Source organism: Delphinapterus leucas, chromosome 15 (genome assembly GCF_059928025.1).
Source record: "Delphinapterus leucas isolate spDelLeu-1000000601 "Yukka" chromosome 15, BTC_Dleu_Yukka2, whole genome shotgun sequence".
Taxonomy (NCBI): domain Eukaryota; kingdom Metazoa; phylum Chordata; class Mammalia; order Artiodactyla; family Monodontidae; genus Delphinapterus; species Delphinapterus leucas.
Genome location: NC_143143.1, coordinates 25,188,844 through 25,205,760, shown reverse-complemented (window position 1 = coordinate 25,205,760; position 16,917 = coordinate 25,188,844). Strand labels below are relative to the sequence as shown.

At 49.3% G+C, this 16,917-nt stretch overlaps 2 protein-coding genes across 4 annotated transcripts in view; one reads left to right on the top strand and one right to left on the bottom strand.

The window, feature by feature from the left end:
- The window catches only part of ABCC1 (ATP binding cassette subfamily C member 1 (ABCC1 blood group)), a 140,871-nt gene that overhangs the window by 122,914 nt on the left and 1,040 nt on the right, over positions 1-16,917 (top strand). The window contains exons 27-32 of one of the 3 annotated variants that reach the window (XR_016387805.1): positions 1,819-1,965; positions 3,736-3,894; positions 4,654-4,820; positions 5,918-6,112; positions 6,692-8,259; positions 8,415-8,545. Coding sequence is in view for 1 of the 3 variants with exons in the window: in XM_022552274.3 (XP_022407982.2) it covers positions 1,819-1,965; positions 3,736-3,894; positions 4,654-4,820; positions 5,918-6,112; positions 6,692-6,800 (777 nt within the window). In the remaining 2 variants the exon portion in view is untranslated. Of the gene's footprint in view, positions 1-1,818; positions 1,966-3,735; positions 3,895-4,653; positions 4,821-5,917; positions 6,113-6,691; positions 8,392-8,414; positions 16,465-16,917 lie in introns of those variants that run through there. The other 2 variants (XR_016387804.1, XM_022552274.3) reach the window with 2 other exon arrangements.
- The window catches only part of ABCC6 (ATP binding cassette subfamily C member 6), a 58,503-nt gene continuing 57,433 nt past the window's right edge, over positions 15,848-16,917 (bottom strand). The window contains exons 31-32 of the mRNA XM_089895398.1: positions 16,501-16,695; positions 15,848-16,185 (exon numbers count right to left, since the gene is read on the bottom strand). Of these exons, the coding sequence (XP_089751524.1) occupies positions 16,077-16,185; positions 16,501-16,695 (304 nt within the window). The 3' untranslated portion in view covers positions 15,848-16,076. The remainder of the gene's footprint in view (positions 16,186-16,500; positions 16,696-16,917) is intronic.

The window sequence follows — 16,917 nt, the reverse complement described above, 5'->3', positions numbered from 1 at the left end:
GCCATGTTTCCCCTAATAACTGCCTTATTCTGCCCACACACCACCTCCGAATAGCAGTAGTAGTGTTAATAATGGTAATAGCAGTGATGCTTGGAGATACCACCATCCCCACTACTACCAATAATAATAGTAATAGGGACACACATATTGTGCTCTTGTGGGGTGTCAGGGCCTGTACTAAACATTTTACATAGAATAATTCATTTATTCTTTACACAGCCTTATAACTCACATTCTACTGTTATCCCCATTTTGCAGGTGAGGAAATGGACAGAGAGAGGTTAAGTTGCTTGCCTAAGATCACATGGCCAGTAAATGGCAGACCCAGGATTTGGGTGTGTGCCTTTATGCCGCACTTTATTCCAAGAAAGTGCCCCTTGGGAATGAGACCAGAGTGACCCTGGTTAGACTCTGTCTTGAGGATTTACAGAGGTGAACTACGCCAGGTCCTTTAATGCTCTGACTCGGTGAACCAGGGCCCACTTCATCAGAGAGCATCTGTCAGAATGGTGTGAGCGCCCCCTGTGGAAATAAGAGCACATTACACCAGGAGCTTCCCACCCTACACTGAATTTATCTATTTATTTATTTTTAATTTATTTTTATAAAAGCTTTAGAGATGTAATTCTTATGCCACTCAGTTCACCCGTTTAAAGTGTGAAATTCAGCTTAATTTACTTTTAAAATATTTTACTTATTTTACTACTTTTATTTATTTTTATACTTTTAGAATAAGAGCATATTTGAAAAAGAGAAAGATCACCAGTCCTACCACTATTAAAATATATGTATTTACTTATGTGTTTATTTATATTATGTATGGTATTTATTCATAGGTAGAAAGCTCCACCCACTTCTCTCCAGTCCCCTCTGTGTTCTTATAGCATGTCCCCTTATTTATATAAAGGGTGTAAAAAAAAATTAACGTAAGAGGTTTATGGGCGAGAAAGGATGGGCTTTCTCTTTTATTGCCCTCACCGTTCCTCTCCTTCCCTGAAGATAGCCCTGAGCCTGGCCCAGAGCACATCCAGGGGTAGAGACCTCAGGAGATGCTGAACTGAACTAAGCAGCTTTTCAGAAATAGGGGCTGTGTGACCCCAGGCAAGTTGCTTTCTCTCTCTGTGTTTCAGTTTCCTCATGTGTAAACTGGGGATAGGAAAGACCCCACTCGTGGGATTGTACTGAGGATTAAATGAGGTAATGTGATAGAGTGACCTTCAAGTGTTAGCTGCTGCTTTTACTGGGCGCCCTTCAGACCTCAGAAGCCATTGGAGTATCTCACCTTTACCCTTGTGTCTGTCGAGAGAAGACCACTCATTCATTGATTCAGTCCATGAGCGTTTATTGAACACCTACTATGTGCTCTGGGCCCTGGGATATAGCAGTGAACGAATAAAAGAACCTGTCCTCATAGAGGGGATTTCCAGTGGGCGTGGGTGACAGAACAAGCAAATATGTACTTAAAATGCTAGGAGGTGGGCAAGTGCTCTGAAGGAAAATGGAGGGGGGGAGGGGAGAGTATGGGCCCAGGGCTAGGAGGGTGGTCTCATTGGCCTGAGATCTGCAGCAGGTGAGCAGGTCCAGAGGGTAGTTTGGGGAAGAGCACTCCAGGCAAAAGAAGCCGCAAGTGCAAAGGCCCTGAAGCAACAGGTGTGGGTGTTCATGGAACAGTCCAGAATTCAGCGTGGGGAGCGTAGTGAGCGAGAGAGAGGGCCGTGTGGTCAGAGGGGTCATGGAGGCCACTCACACAGAGCCTTAGGGTACATGAGATGGACTTCAGACTCCTGAACCCCACCCCACCACCCACTGTGATTGCAGGCTCCCTGGCGAATCCAGGAGATGGCACCCCCCAGCAACTGGCCCCAGGTGGGCCGAGTGGAGTTCCGAGACTACGGCCTGCGTTACCGAGAGGACCTGGACCTGGTTCTCAAGCACATCAACGTCACCATCGATGGAGGGGAGAAGGTGGGCGCACTTTGACCCCCACCAGTTCACGGTCGGGCGTAGGTTGCCACCAGGCAGATGAAATGAGCTTCGTCATTTTCCCAGTCTGTCCCTGTCCCAAACCACAGGGTGGAGTGGCCTTTTGGGGAGGGGCTTATGGAAGTAAAAGCTGCTCAGAGTGTCCCAGCAGGGTTGCAGACTGGTAGCCCGAGGGCCAAAGGAAGCCCAAAGATACATTTTGAAAGAAATCTAAATTGCAAATGTAGAAAAACCTGGAATGTTTTATATAAAAATCCATTTCCTGCTTTTCTTGAAAGATCAGAACATGTGGCAACACTGGGCCCATCCTCCTTGCCTGGCTCTTTCTAGACAAGACATGAGCCTCCCAGTTCACCGACTGGTCCCTTCCTGCTCCATTCATGTGCCCACTCAGCCCCTTAGGCATTCGAGTTGGCAGTCTCTAGAACAGAAAGACGTCATCGTCACTACGAGGGATGGCTCAAGGGACATGTGAAATGGACAGAATTTTGGAACATATTGCTGTTCCTGGAAGACATGCTTGCCCTGAGACCAAGGGTCCTCCTGGCCGTTTGCCAGAAGACAGTGTTTCATCTCTGAACATACGAATTTGTTAAACTTCCTACCCCAAGGCTCAGAATGTACCGTTCCCATGAGAGAATTTCTCCAACTTATAACAAGGGGAGGAACAGAGTGGGCGGTGTTCTCACTGATGCTTTATGGCTTACGTTGCATCATGAGACTCTGCTCTGTGAGTTGCTGTCAGAGGGTGGAGGAGCTGGCCTCTTCGCAGCCCAGATGAGAAGGGAGAGTTCTAACTGGAACATCAATCATTGGCCATTAAATGGGGAGCCCAGTTCCCTCAAGAGAGGATAAGTAGAGGCCAGGTCGTATCCCTAACCTCTTTCTGCTTACTCAGCTGGGATGCAGGGGGATCTGCTTGAACCTTTGAGATATTTCAACAGCTCAGATATTTCACCAGAACAATCTGATTGTTACTTAATATTATCTTGAGTTGAAAATAGCTAATTTATAAAAAAGAGCTGATTAGCTATTTGTAATGAGGTGGATGGACCTAGAGTCTGTCATACAGAGTGAAGTAAGTCAGAAAGAGAAAGACAAATACCGTATGCTAACACATACATATGGAATTTAAGAAAAAAAATATTATGAAGAACCTAGGGGTAAGACAGGAATAAAGACACAGACCTACTAGAGAATGGACTTGAGGATATGGGGAGGGGGAAGGGTAAGCTGTGACAAAGTGAGAGAGTGGCATGGACATACATACACTACCAAACGTAAAATAGATAGTTTGTGGGAAGCAGCCGCATAGCACAGGGAGATCAACTGGGTGCTTTGTGACCACCTAGAGGGGTGGGATAGGGAGGGTGGGAGGGAGGGAGATGCAAGAGGGAAGACGTATGGGAACATATGTATAACTGATTCACTTTGTTATAAAGCAGAAACTAACACACCATTGTAAAGCAATTATACTCCAATAAAGATGTAAAAAAAAAACCAAAAAAAACTAATTTTAATTTCTAAAAAGAGCTGGCAAAGAGAAGGGAGTCCTTCTTGACTTTTGGCCAAAACAGCCCCTAAAGGAATGTCTCTGGGAAGCTGCTGAGGGTGGGGGCTATGGTGGGAGGTGGGTTGACCAGATGACTGAATTGCTCTGGGGCTGGTACTTAAAATGAGGGCACCATGGGGCAGGAGGTAACCCCAGATAGCAGCATTCCCACCTCACCCTGGGCCCTTCCTGTCCCACAGGTTGGCATCGTGGGGCGGACAGGAGCTGGGAAGTCATCCCTGACCCTGGGCTTGTTTCGTATCAACGAGTCTGCCGAGGGAGAGATCATCATTGACGATGTCAACATTGCCAAGATCGGCCTGCACGACCTCCGCTTCAAGATCACCATCATCCCCCAGGTGGGGCCGATGGGCTGGGCTGGGTCACGCTGAAAGCGACATGTGTGTATTTTCAGGACAAACCTACCTTTATTCCTACTTTGTTACTTTCATGATTTTTTTTTTTTTTTTTTTTTTTTTTTTTTACTGAAATTGTGCTGTGTTTCTTCACGGAATATCCTCTTAGCACATAAATAACAGTGAGCCTTAAGCAGGTTTCATTCATTCCTTCACTCCTGCCACCCAGTAGGCAGCTTCCTGAGCATCTCACAGGATCCAGTTAAGATACCGGCTTCTCTGCCGGCTGTCGGTCAGCACAGGGATCTCTGACCCTCCCAAGAGCTAGGCGAGAATGATGAATTTTCTAGACTGATGCCAGTAGGTGGTGATTCCTTAATACGTTGCCTTTTAGTGTTGTTTTGCCTTATATTTCTCCTAAGGTTCTTATTTGGAGGTGGGATGGGGAGGAATCCAAGTACCTTGCAATTAGGAATTGCCCATGCTGCATCTCCCTTCCCGAAAGTTCCCAACACATTTGCATATTGAATGCTCTGGGAAATCTTGCAAGAAAGAAATCTATTTTATTTCACTTAACCCAGAGTTTTCCAGGCTTTTTTCCCCCATTATTGACATCTTCTTCAGAAGTGGTGATTCCAGGGGACTGTGAAACCCCATTTTGAACAATTCTGGCAAGAAGTTTCTACATTGCACCTCTTTGCCCCACCCGTGTCCACCGTGACGTGAGCCTCACATGTCATCTGCCATCTTCCCTCTGAACAGGACCCCGTTTTGTTTTCGGGTTCCCTCCGCATGAACCTGGACCCATTCAGCCAGTATTCAGATGAAGAGGTCTGGACGTCTCTGGAGCTGGCCCACCTGAAGGGCTTCGTGTCGGCCCTTCCCCATAAGCTGAACCACGAGTGCGCAGAAGGCGGGGAGAACCTCAGGTAGGCGGGGGTGAGGCCCCAACCGGGTCTCCTCGGCTTCAGCTCTCCCTCCGTCAGGGCGTTTGTAGGTTTTGTCCATTTCCATCTGGTTCAGATCCGGGTTTGAGTCCCAGCTCTGCCACATGAGCTGTTTGTCTCTTAACCTCTTGGGGCCTCAGTTTCAGTATCTAAAATGGGTTTCAATCTAGGCTCATTTTACCATGAGGTGTAACCAGGATGGCCAAAATGCTTCCTTGCTTACACCAGGTCCATTCAATGGAGAGTGGCTATCAGTCGTTAAACTTTGGAAAGGCTTCTCTTCCAGTCAGTAAATAGCACTGCTCTGAGCCCTCCCTGTCCCCACCCACTGCCCCAGCTGCCGTGGTCCGTCTCCCAGGCTCCCCAGGATCCACCCATGATCCAGCAACTGGAGTGTTAATGCCTGGCGCAGCAGGGATCCTGTGCCTCTTTCGCTTATCCATCACCGTGACAACCAAGCACCAAACCTCAGGTGTGTTCAACAAGAGCCGTGACCGCTCACACACTGGGGCGGTCAGCCAGGCAGCTCTGCTAGTCTTGGCTCACGCACATGGGTGGTGGCCGCTGGCTGTAGGCAGATCTATTCGGCCTCTACTGGGGGCAGTTAGATTCTGCCCCGTGTGTCCCTCATCCTCCAGCAGACCAGCCCAGGCATATTGTCATGGTGATGGCAGAGGTGCAAGAGTGAGCAAAGCCTGGTGTGCATTCCCATTTCAAGCCTCTGCCGGCCTTATGTTTGCCAGCATCCCATTGGCCAAAGCCAGGCATGTGGCTGAGTCCAAAGTCCGCAGTGAGGGGCCCCACAGAAGACGTGGATATGGGATCATTTTTGCTACCTGTTATTTTGGATATCACCTCTGAGCCCTGTGTTGAGAATGATTCTGAGCCTGCTTCTAGCTCAACGGGAAGACCGTTCTGATCGATTAGTGATGTCTGCCATGGGCACAGATGTGGGGAATGGAAGTGCTCTCCTGGTCTAAGCAGCACCCAGTGTCTCTTCTCCCTTCTCTCAGTTCAGGCCTAGGCTCAGGGTCAGGGTGGTTTTGACACTGTTTCCTGGTCCTTCTCTCCCGGTCAAGCGTCGGGCAGCGCCAGCTTGTCTGCCTGGCCCGGGCCCTGCTGAGGAAGACGAAGATCCTTGTGTTGGATGAGGCCACGGCGGCTGTGGACCTGGAAACGGATGACCTCATTCAGTCCACCATCCGGACACAGTTTGACGACTGTACCGTCCTCACCATTGCTCACCGGCTCAACACCATCATGGACTACACAAGGTGATGCCCTGGCACAGAAGGCCTCCGGACCTTGCGGTCCACCCCAGTCACCCGTTCATTCATTCATTCATTCATTCATTCAACACTGTCGTTATGCCTAGTGACAGCCTGAGCTGGTGGAACCTCTCTTTGTCCTGGTTAGTACCAGGCATTTTTTGACATCACTCAATCATTTATTCAGTCAACACATGTGTGGAGTGCCTGCCACATTCCTGGCTCTGTTCCAGGCACTGGGGACTGAGCAGGGAGCTGTCAGACAGGGAGCCTGCTTAAGGGACCTTACAGATTAGTTGGGGGCTGGGTGCAGAGACAGACAATAAACACAGCAACAAATAAAAGGGAATTGTGCTGGGAAGGAAATATAAAAGGTGATAGAGAGTACTGGGGGTAGCATCACAGGACATTGACATTGACTAGAACTGGGGTTGAGGTTGGGCAGCCAGCTGGAAGGCTACTGTAACAGTCCTGGCATAGGGTGTTAGGGGCCTGACCCAAAGCAGGGACTTGCCCAGGTGGGCTCTTGGGGCACGAGGTGCCAACCCCTTCCCCACCCCTCATGTCTGCGTCCCCTCCTTGCAGGGTGATTGTCCTGGACAAAGGGGAGATCCGGGAGTGTGGTCCCCCCTCCGGCCTCCTGCAACAGAGAAGTCTCTTCTACAGCATGGCCAAAGATGCTGGCTTGGTGTGAGCCCAGAGCTGGTGCAGCTGCTCAGAACTGCAGGGCCGACATGCCAGCAGCCAGGGATGAGTCGGCATCCTTGGGAACCCAAGCCTCGCGTAGACTGAAACCAAAAAAAAAAAAAAAAAAAAAAAAAGAACAACCCAAAACCAAAACACACAGAAAGCAGCCACCCTCTGGCCCCCTGCCTGGAATTGGCTGTGAAGAAACAGGAGAGACACAGGGATGCAGTGCCCCCAAAACACGCACATCCTTGCCTCTGTTACCCCCACAGACGCACACACGTTCTCACACCCCTGGGAGGGCACATGTGCTCTCCGTGCTCTGTGGGGAAGTTTGGGCCGCCAGACTTCCAGAGAAATCGGTTGCATAAAACATGCTAGTGACCAAATCCAGCCAACTGCCTCAGATCTCTCCAGCCGAAGTCTGCGGGTTCCAAGCTTTCGAGAAGCTCCCTGGTCCCCGGCACCTCTCTGTCCTTGCCTGGCTCTACCCAGATGCTTGTTTCCCCAAGGCTGCAGTTGGGAGGTGAGGGGCCTGGTGAAGGTCATTTTCACTCTCGGGCAGTGTCCTGAGGGCCATGGACGTGCTTCTCACCAGCCATCTGGTCTTCTGGGTGCTCAGACGTGGGAACCAGTGTCATAGCGCTGCCTCCACCGGGACTTGCTTCATGGGCCAGAGGCCGCATGTCTCCCGGCGCTTCTCGTTGACGGGACTGGGCTGGCCTCCGGGTGACCTGGCCCTGGAGCTCCAGGCCGGGAGAGCTCTCTCAACGCCGACTTCCCCACTTGACTGCTCACCTCGTCACCCGCTCCCGTCTTTGCCTTGCCTTCCTTCCTTCCTCTTTCTACCTGTAGCTAGAATGGGTTTACGCCTCCAGGTGCCCGAAAGAGAAGACCTGGTCATGGTTATTCAGCATTCAAAGCCAAGAGCGCTGGTGCCTCCAAGTGTGAGCAGTTGGTACTGAAAAGAGCCCTGTTGAGTCTCCTCCTTGTTCTTAGATTTCAGTTTCTCACCCGGGGCCTCTGGTTGGCTGTCAGGGGCGGCGGGGTGGAGAACTTGACTTACGGTTACTGAGTCTCTTCTGGGACAAGAAAAGAACCCATTCATGAGTGTCAGTGATTTTCCTTTTCTTTTTTTTTTTTAAGTACTGCTCTAGGGAGAAAAACAGTCTCAAGACTTTAATTTCTTGGGAGGAAGTACTGGGCCGAGGAGCAGCATCCCAGGGAATGGCCAGGTTGGCTCAGCATCTGGTGGTTGGTCCCTGTGTTCCTGGAAGGAAACGGGCAACTGGGGTCCTTTCTTCAAAGCCCTTTAGGTCCCTTGATTGGAGACCAAAGTGAGACCCAAAAAGCAAAGAGAGGTCACGGCTGCCCCAGGATTCATGCTCGCTATGTGAATTACGTTGCTGACTTCAAGCCAGAGAAGCATCTTTCTTCTTTTAGGTGGAAATACATATTTATTTTTTGTAAGTTAAACCATTATTTCACATTAGATAAACCAAGTGTTTCTTGGGGATCTTTTTGTAATGACTTACACTGGAAACGTGAACATTTGCAAATAATTTGCAGTTAAAAAAAATATTTTATTTCTTTCTAAACGACTGTTCCATTTTCTTTCTAGCAAAGGTTCCTGCCGTCTCTCCAGGAGTCGGGATGGGGCACCCTCTCATCTGCTGCAGTTCTTTCTCCTTGGCGAGCATGTTGTTTCTAGCGGGAGCTCTTGGAATTGGGAACCTAGAGATTAAGAATCAGGTGGGGTTTGGTGGGGAATCGGCGTAGCACGGTGGACAGGGTCCTGCCCTTGTCATCTGCAGGCTGTGTGACCCTAGGCAGGTCACTTAGTCTTCGTGCCTCAGTTGCTTCGTCTGTAAAATGGGGCTGATCACTGCCTCCTGGGCTTGTTGTGAAGATGAGCACTGATGTGTGTGTTACGTGCATGGCCCAGGTTGGGTTCTAAGACACAGGCAAGGCAAACATCACACGTGGCAAGAATTAGCCTTGGAAATCCCTTTGTGGTGTTAGGCCACGCTAGGTTATGCTGCAGTAACAAGTTAGCCATAAACTCTTGGGACATGAATACAAGGGTGTATTTCTCACATATTTCTTGATGAGAATCAGGCGGCTCTCCTTTGGTACGATGACTGACAGATCCAGACTGTTCTGGTTTTATGACATCGCCTCTCAGGGGCTGGCTTCTGGGTCACCACAGCTGGGGAAGGGAAGTTGTGGACGACTCACACCCACTGTTAAGTATCTCAAACCAGAAGTGACACAAGTCAGTTCCACTCACAGTCTGTTGGCCAGAATTAGTCACATGGCCCCACCAGGCCACAAAGGAGGTAGGAAATGCAGGGACACATAAGGAAGGAGGCCCCTTCCTGTGGTAACTGATGTCATTTCTGAGTTTTGGATAGTGGGGGAGGAAGACCGGGGTGTTGGGATCTGAGTTCGTATTGGTGAGTCTGGACAGTGAGGAATGCCAGGATTTGGGGAGCACACACCCCAGAACCATGCTCCAAGGACACACGCAGGTGGAGCGGCCAGCGTTGGCTGTGTGTCCCCTACCCGCCCCCCGCCTCCAGGCTGTCTTGTCTGAGGAGCTGGGAGGTGAAGGTGCTCAATGAAAAGCAGCTGCGAGGTGGTCACCCTTAGAATGAGAAGCACTTGGATGTGCTTTGTGGGGAGTCGATTTTAGATGTGGTTGTGTTTCTGTCTCAGGGCCTGGCCCTGAGTATTAAAATCCTGGGTCAGATGCTAAATGAGTGTGCGATCGGCGTGTGCCTTCCACGTCAGGAAGAGGGGCGGGTGCAGCATTAACCCTGAAGAGGGTGAGCCAGGGCGTGGAGGGGGGTGGGAGGGGGCCTGCACACTTGCTCTTCCAGGTGAGTGCCCCAGCGCCGTGGAAGGAGAAGGGGAGAAGCAAGCTTTGTTGTGCACCTGCTGCGTGCCAGGCCCTGGGCTCAGCGCTTTGAACAGCTCTCCTCGTGGGAAGGGAGCCCCGGGCCAGAGAGCATCCCCAGCCATGCTTGCCTGCTCACCTCGCTGCTCTTCTTCCAACCTCAGGGTCCTCTCTCTCTTCCCAGACGTCTGCGTCACCTGCTCCTTTCCCTATTTGACAGGGGCAGCTCTGTGCAAGCAGGGCTGTAATCTCTTTATTTCTCGCTGAAGGCTCATCTCTAGAGCAGGGCATATGGCATGTGCTTAGTGACTGCATTCTCCAATCTGGGACTGTGCTGTCCCTGTGCCGGGCCAGAACCCAGAGTGAAGTCACTCGGGCCCGAGAACTTTCCCTTCCGGAGTTGCAGCTTTCTTGCTGGTACAACTGGGATCTTTGTAGCCACCTGGCCAGGTGGCTGTGAGGATGAAGGCAGCCATGCCTCGCCCTTAGGATGCCTTCATACGTGGTGATGCCATCCATGCATTCATTTGTCTGTTCATCCATCCACCTATTCATTCCCTCCATCCATCCATCCAGTCATACAGTCAGTATCTATTGACCCCTCCTACGTGCTGTGTACCACGCTGGGTGCGAGGGAAAGCACAGCCAATACAAATGCACAGATCTCTCGTCTCAGTTCAAGAAGGAAAGGAGCCCTTTCCTTCCCTTCTGGTGGGATTCTAGAGTGGAATTCAGCTCTTATCCATGAGCGATGTGCTAGAGCTAAAGGAATGTGCGAGAGGCAGTGTGGTACAGTGGTTAGGACGTGGGTGGCTCTGGCACCAGCCTTCCTGGGTTCAGATCCCTACTTGCTTCCACTCTGTCTCAGTTTTGTCACTTTTAAAAGGGGCCTAATGATAGTACCTTCCTCAGCACAGCATCCTAGTAAGGTGTGGGGTGACTACCAGAAGGTAGTCACCCTCCGATTGTGAGGATTAACTGGGTGACAGGCATTTAGAGCAGGGCTGTGTGTTTGCTGTGACCAGTGGGACTCGGGTGAGGTTTAAGGACTTACGGAGAGAGGCACTGACCAAGGAAGGTCTGTACACAGCTCTCCTGCCTCTTAGCTGTGCTCACCCGCCAGCCAGGCCCTGCTGGCAGGAGCCACAGCCGGGGGATTAATGGCCCGGGTGGCCCACGGGCTGGTGCCCAAGGAGCCATGGGGTGGGCTCAACAGCAGCCTTGTTAGTGGGCTCTTGCGGGCGCTGGTTCCGTGGCCCACACTCTGCTTCCTGGCAAAACACCTCCCTTCATGAAGGAGGCTCTTGTGGCCCTGGAACAACACCACGTGACCATGCCAAGCACACAGCTGCCACCTTTGCCTGCAGTCGCTCTGCCAGGGCATCAGCTGACTCGGCTCCAGGAGGAGACATGAGAAGTGCTGTGCCTGGCCCCTTCCCGCGCCTCGCAGTAGGACAGACACCCACACAAGATGACTTGGACTTTGGTGTTAGGCCCAAGGAGAGATCCCCGCTCTGCCACTTACTAGCCAGGTGGCCTTGCCAGGTCACGTCCGCTCACTGAGCCTCAGTTTTCTCATCTGCAAGATGGAGCAAAATCACTAGTAATGATGGCATTTTGTTGGCATGACAGGGGGCGGGCAAGGGATGCAGACCCCTACCCCATTTTGAAGGTATCAAAATGACCTTTGGTCACATCTTGAAAAGGGGAGGCAGCCATGACTGGACCTGGATTTAGATTCCTCTGGGCCGAAAACCCTAAGTCAGGATGGACAATCAGAAAGTCCCTATGAGGTTAGGAGGTCAATAGGCACAATGAAAAAGTGTATACAGAACAAAGATGACAACTCAAGCCTTAAACTATTCAAAGGAATATAGAAAAAAAAAAAATCTCCCCATGAGCTGTCTGGGACAGGGCAGGCCCTGTGTCCAGGCAAGTAGGTGTGTGTCCACGGGCCTCTCCTGACACACCAACACAGCCGTTGCCCAGGTATCGGTGCATTATTGATGGCGGAGACCCATGACTCAACTGGCAGTGTCTGGAGACATTTTTGTCACAACTGGAGGAGAAGGTGCTCCTGGCTTCGAGTGGGTGGAGGCCAGGGACGCTGCTGAACATGAGTGTGCAGGATGCCTCCACATGGAATTACCCACCCCACATATCAATAGTGAAGAGGTTAAAAAAAAATCCTGTTGTATCTACCCTCCTCTGCTGCCCCTCAGAGGCCCATAAACACAACAGTATCAAGAACAATAGCAAACGGTTATTGAGCACTTACTTTGTACCCTGCTCGGCTCCGACCCTCTCTGAGTATTAACTTGCTCTCTCCCAGCTGCAGTGCCGGGCGTCAGTGCAGACCCCTGGGCAGCCATAGTTATGATCCGGGGATTTGTCTCATTTCTCACGCTGTGCTTTTCAGCTGTGTCCCTGTGACCTCGGGCTTGGCTACTTGAGGCTCTCACCTCTTTCCTGGTGCCTGAAGCCATTTTTATTAGAATGCTGATCACTGTCACAAACGGGCCCGAGCCTTGTGCGCTGTGTACTGACCTTCATGGAAGCAAGCGCTGGACCTTGACCCACCCCTGACCTCGGCCTTCCAACAGTGTCTCCCCCACGGTGCCTGGCGGGTGGAAGTGTGACCAGAAACGCCCTAGGTGTTCCAACAGCTGCTGGGGCAGATTTAGTCCTGAATAAACAAATGGATGAAATGCACCAAATCCTGAGCAAATTCTCCCGGTAGGGCCCGGGAGACCTGGCTCTTCTCATCTCCCTTTTGGAATTGAACTGTGTGCTGGGCGAGGGCTTGTGCCCGGAGAGGCCCTTCCCTGGTGTGGGCTGTGGCTTGTGCATCTGTTCAGACATGACGCTCCCTGGAGCTCATGCATGAGGTTCTGAAGTAGCAGTTCTCAGTCCTGGCTGCATGTTGGAATCATTTGGGCTGGAGACCACACCAGTGGTTGTGAGGGCAGGGGGAGGTGGGTGTGGTTACAAAATGGCAATTTGAGGGGTCCACGTGGAGACGGAAGCAGTCAGCATCCCGACTGTGGTGGTGGATGCAGGAACCTGTATGTATGATGCAATTACATAGAAGTAAACACACACACACCCAGTGAGTACAAGTAAGACTGGGGAATCTGAACAGGATCGGTGGATTGTACCAATGTCAATTTCCTGATTGTGATATTGAGCTGTCGTCTTTTAAGATGTTACTGTTGGTTCCTCAGGTGAATTCTACCAAACATACAAAGAAGACTCACACCCATCCTTCTCAAACTCTTGCAAAAAATTGTAGACGGAACACTCCCAAAGACATTCAATGAAGCCGCCATCACCCTGATACCAAAACCAGACAAAAAGGAAAATTACAGGCCAATATCTTTGATGCATATAGATGCAAAAATTCTCAACAAAACATTAGCAAACCAAATCCAGCAACACATAAAAAAGATCATACATCACAACCAAGTGGGATTCGACAAAGCGGGACTCGACAAAGTGGGATTCACCCAAGTTCACGAGGACGGTTCAACATATGTAAATCAATGTGATAGGCCATGTAAACAAAAGAAAAGAGAAAAACCACACGGTCATCTCAATAGATGCAGAAAAAGCATTTGACAAAATTCAACATCCATTCATGAGAAAAACTCTTACCAAAGTGCATATAGAGGGAACATGTCTCAAGATAATAAAAGCCATTTATGACAAACCCACAGCCAATATAATACTCGATGAAAAGCTGAAAGCCTTCCTGCTAAAATCTGGAACAAGACAAGGATGCGCACTCTCACCTCTTCTATTCAACATAGTATTGGAAGTCCTATCCACAGCAATCAGACAAGAAAAAGAAATTAAAAGGTACCTACCTTGGAAGGGAGGAGGTAAAACTCATTATATGCAGATGGTATGGTATATAGAAAACCCTAAAGACTGCACACAAAACTGCTAGAGTTGACAAATTCAGCAAGGTAGTAGGATACAAGATTCACATACAGAAATCAGTTGCATTTCTTTACACCAACAATGAAATATTAGAAAGGGAATGTTAAAAAAAAAAAAACTTTTAAAATCACAACCCCAAAAATAAAATGCTTAGAAATAAACCTCACCAAGGAGGTGAAAGACTTATGCCGAGAACTATAAAACATTAAAGGAAATTAAAGATGATTCAAAGAAATGGAAAGATATCCCATGCTCTTGGATTGGAAGAATTAATATTGTTCAAATGGCCATACCACCCAAAGCAATCTGTAGATTTAATGCGATCCCTGTCAAATTGCCCATGACATTTTTCACAGAACTAGAAAAAAATAATCCTCAAATTCATATGAAACCATAAAAGACCCAGGATTGCCAAAGCAACCCTGAAGAAAAAGAAAAAAGCAGAAGGCATAATTGTTCCAGACATCAGACAATACTACAAGGCTACAGTAATCAAAATAATATGGTACTGGCACAAAAACAGACATATGGATCAATGGAACAGAATAGAGAGCCCAGAAATAAACCCACACACCTACAGCCAATTAATCTTCAACAAAGGAGGTAAGAGTATACAATGGGAAAAAGAGTGTCTTCAGCAAGTGGTATTGGGAAAGTTGGATAGCTGCATGTAAATCAATGAAGTTAGAACACATCCTCTCACCATGTACAAAAATAAAATGGCTTAAAGACTTAAACGTAAGACATGACACCATAAAACTTCTAGAAGAGAACATAGGCGAAACATTCTCTGACATAAATCGTACCTGTGTCTTCTTAGGTCAGTCTCCCAAGGCAATAGAAATGAAAACAAAAATGAACAAATGGGACCTAATCAATTTACAAGCTTTTGCACAGCAAAGGAAACCATAAGCAAAATGAGAAGACAACCTACAGAATGAAGAAAACATTTGCAAATGCTGCAGCCAACAAGGGCTTAATTTCCAAAATACACAAACAGCTCATACAACTCAACAACAAAAAACCCCAAAACAACCCAATCCAAAAATGGGCAGAAGACCTAAATAGACATTTCTCCAGAGAAGAAATACAAATGGCCAATAGGCACATGAAAAGATGCTCAACATTGCTAAATATTAGAGAAATGCAAATCAAAATGTGGTACCACCTCACACCAGTCAGAATGGCCATCATTAAAAAGTCTACAAATAACAAATGCTGGAGAGGATGTGGAGAAAAGGGAACCTTCCTACTCTGTTGGTGGGAATGTAACTTGGTGCAGCCACTGTGGAAAACAGTATGGAGGTTCCTCAGAAAACTAAAAATAAAATTACCATATGATCCAGCAGTCCCACTCCTGAGTATATATCTGGACAAAACTATAATTCAAAAAGATACATGTACCCCTATGTTCATAGCAGCACTATTCACAATAGCCAAGACATGGAAACAACCTAAATGTCCATCGACAGATAAATGGATAAAAAAAGATGTGGTACATATATACAATGGAATATTACTCAGCCATAACAAAGAATGAAATAATGCCATTTGCATCAACATGGATGCAACTAGATATTATCATACTAAGTGAAGTAAGTCAGAAGAGAAAGACAAATACCACATGGTATCACTTATATGTGGAATCTAAAATATGACACACATGAACCCATCTATGAAACAGAGTCATGGACATAGAGAACAGACTCTGCCAAGGGGGAGGGATGGAGCGGGAGGTTGGGGTGAGCAGATGTAAGCTTTTATATATGGAATGGATAAACAACAAGGTCCTGCTGTAGAGCACAGGGAACCATATTCCATATCCTATGATAAACCATAGTGGAAAAGAATAGTTTTAAAAAGAATATATATATATATATATATATATATATATATATGTATGACTGAATCACTTTGCTGTACAGCAGTAATTATCACATTGTCAATCAACTATACTTCAAAAATAAAAAAGATGTTCTTATTGGGGAAAAGTAGTAAAGGGTACACAAGTAGTTTTCTGGATTATTTTTTACTGCTTGTCAATCTACAATCATCTCAAAATAAAAGGTTACTCTGTAAACGTTACACACACCATTGTTCCAGCCCCAGCCCCAGGGATTCTCATTTCATTGGTCTATGGTGGAGCCTGGGCACAGGCAGTTTTTTGGGGTCCCCAGGTGAGTCCAGTGGGCAGCCAGGGCAGAGAGCTGCTGTCGACTTTGGCTCCAGGGTAGATGGGGCTGGATGAGCCCTGATCAGGCCGACCTGTGGGTTGCTGTGTCCTCTTGGGTCTGGGGTCCTCGGGCATTTTCTCCTCCCAGAGAGCAGAGAGGGGTCTAGACTCAATTCCACGGGGCCACTGATGACCCCGGGTCACTGTGTCTCCAGGGCCTGGCAGACTCTCCGGGTTGGTGGGGCGGGAGGAGGATCCAGGGGCTGGGCTCAGACCAGGCCTGATTCCTGCGCCAGCCTGTAAAACAGGCCCCTCTGGGCCAGCAGCTGGGCCGGGCTACCGCTCTCTGCCACCTGCCCCTCGTCCATGACCAGCACCCTGCAAGGGAGAGGGACACAGCCAGCTCTTTGGACCCCAGCCCAGGGTCTTGGCCGCTCTGAATGCCCAGTGTGTCTGCTCTAAGCAAGTCTGGCCTTCCACGCAGCTTACTGACCCCGACGGCCCAGTTGGAAGCATCTGCTGGGCATGTGTCTTCGGGCTTATCCTTCCCCTGTGGGCATCAGTCTTGCCACCTGTACAAGGTGCACTTCATAATCTATTCCAGTGCCCTTCCAGCTCTAAACCCTGATGCCTTCCTCTGCCTGCAGGGGTGCCCTGGGGGCCAGCTGCGAGGGGTGGGGTGTGGGGGCTTACCTGGCACAGTCCAGCACGGAGCGCAGGCGGTGGGCGATGAGTAGTACCGTGCACTGCGCAAACCAGCTCCCCAGGGCGGCCTGCATCTGGCGCTCCGTCCCCGGGTCCACAGCAGCCGTGGCCTCATCCAGGATGAGGATCTGGGTTTTCCGGAGAAGGGCACGTGCCAGACACAGGAGCTGCTTCTGGCCTAGGCTGGGAATGAGTGGGACAGGCCAGATGTTTGCACATCAGGACTGACCTGCAGGGGGTGCCCACAAATGTGTCCTCATGGCAGCTGCGGGAGTGGGGAATGTGTGCCTGTGTGTCCCCAGACATGGGTCCCTAGTCTACAGAGCTGGTAGGAATCCCCATCCTGCCATTTTTGAGCAGAGTGACATTAGGCAAGTCATTGAAACCCTCTGGGCCTCAGTCTCC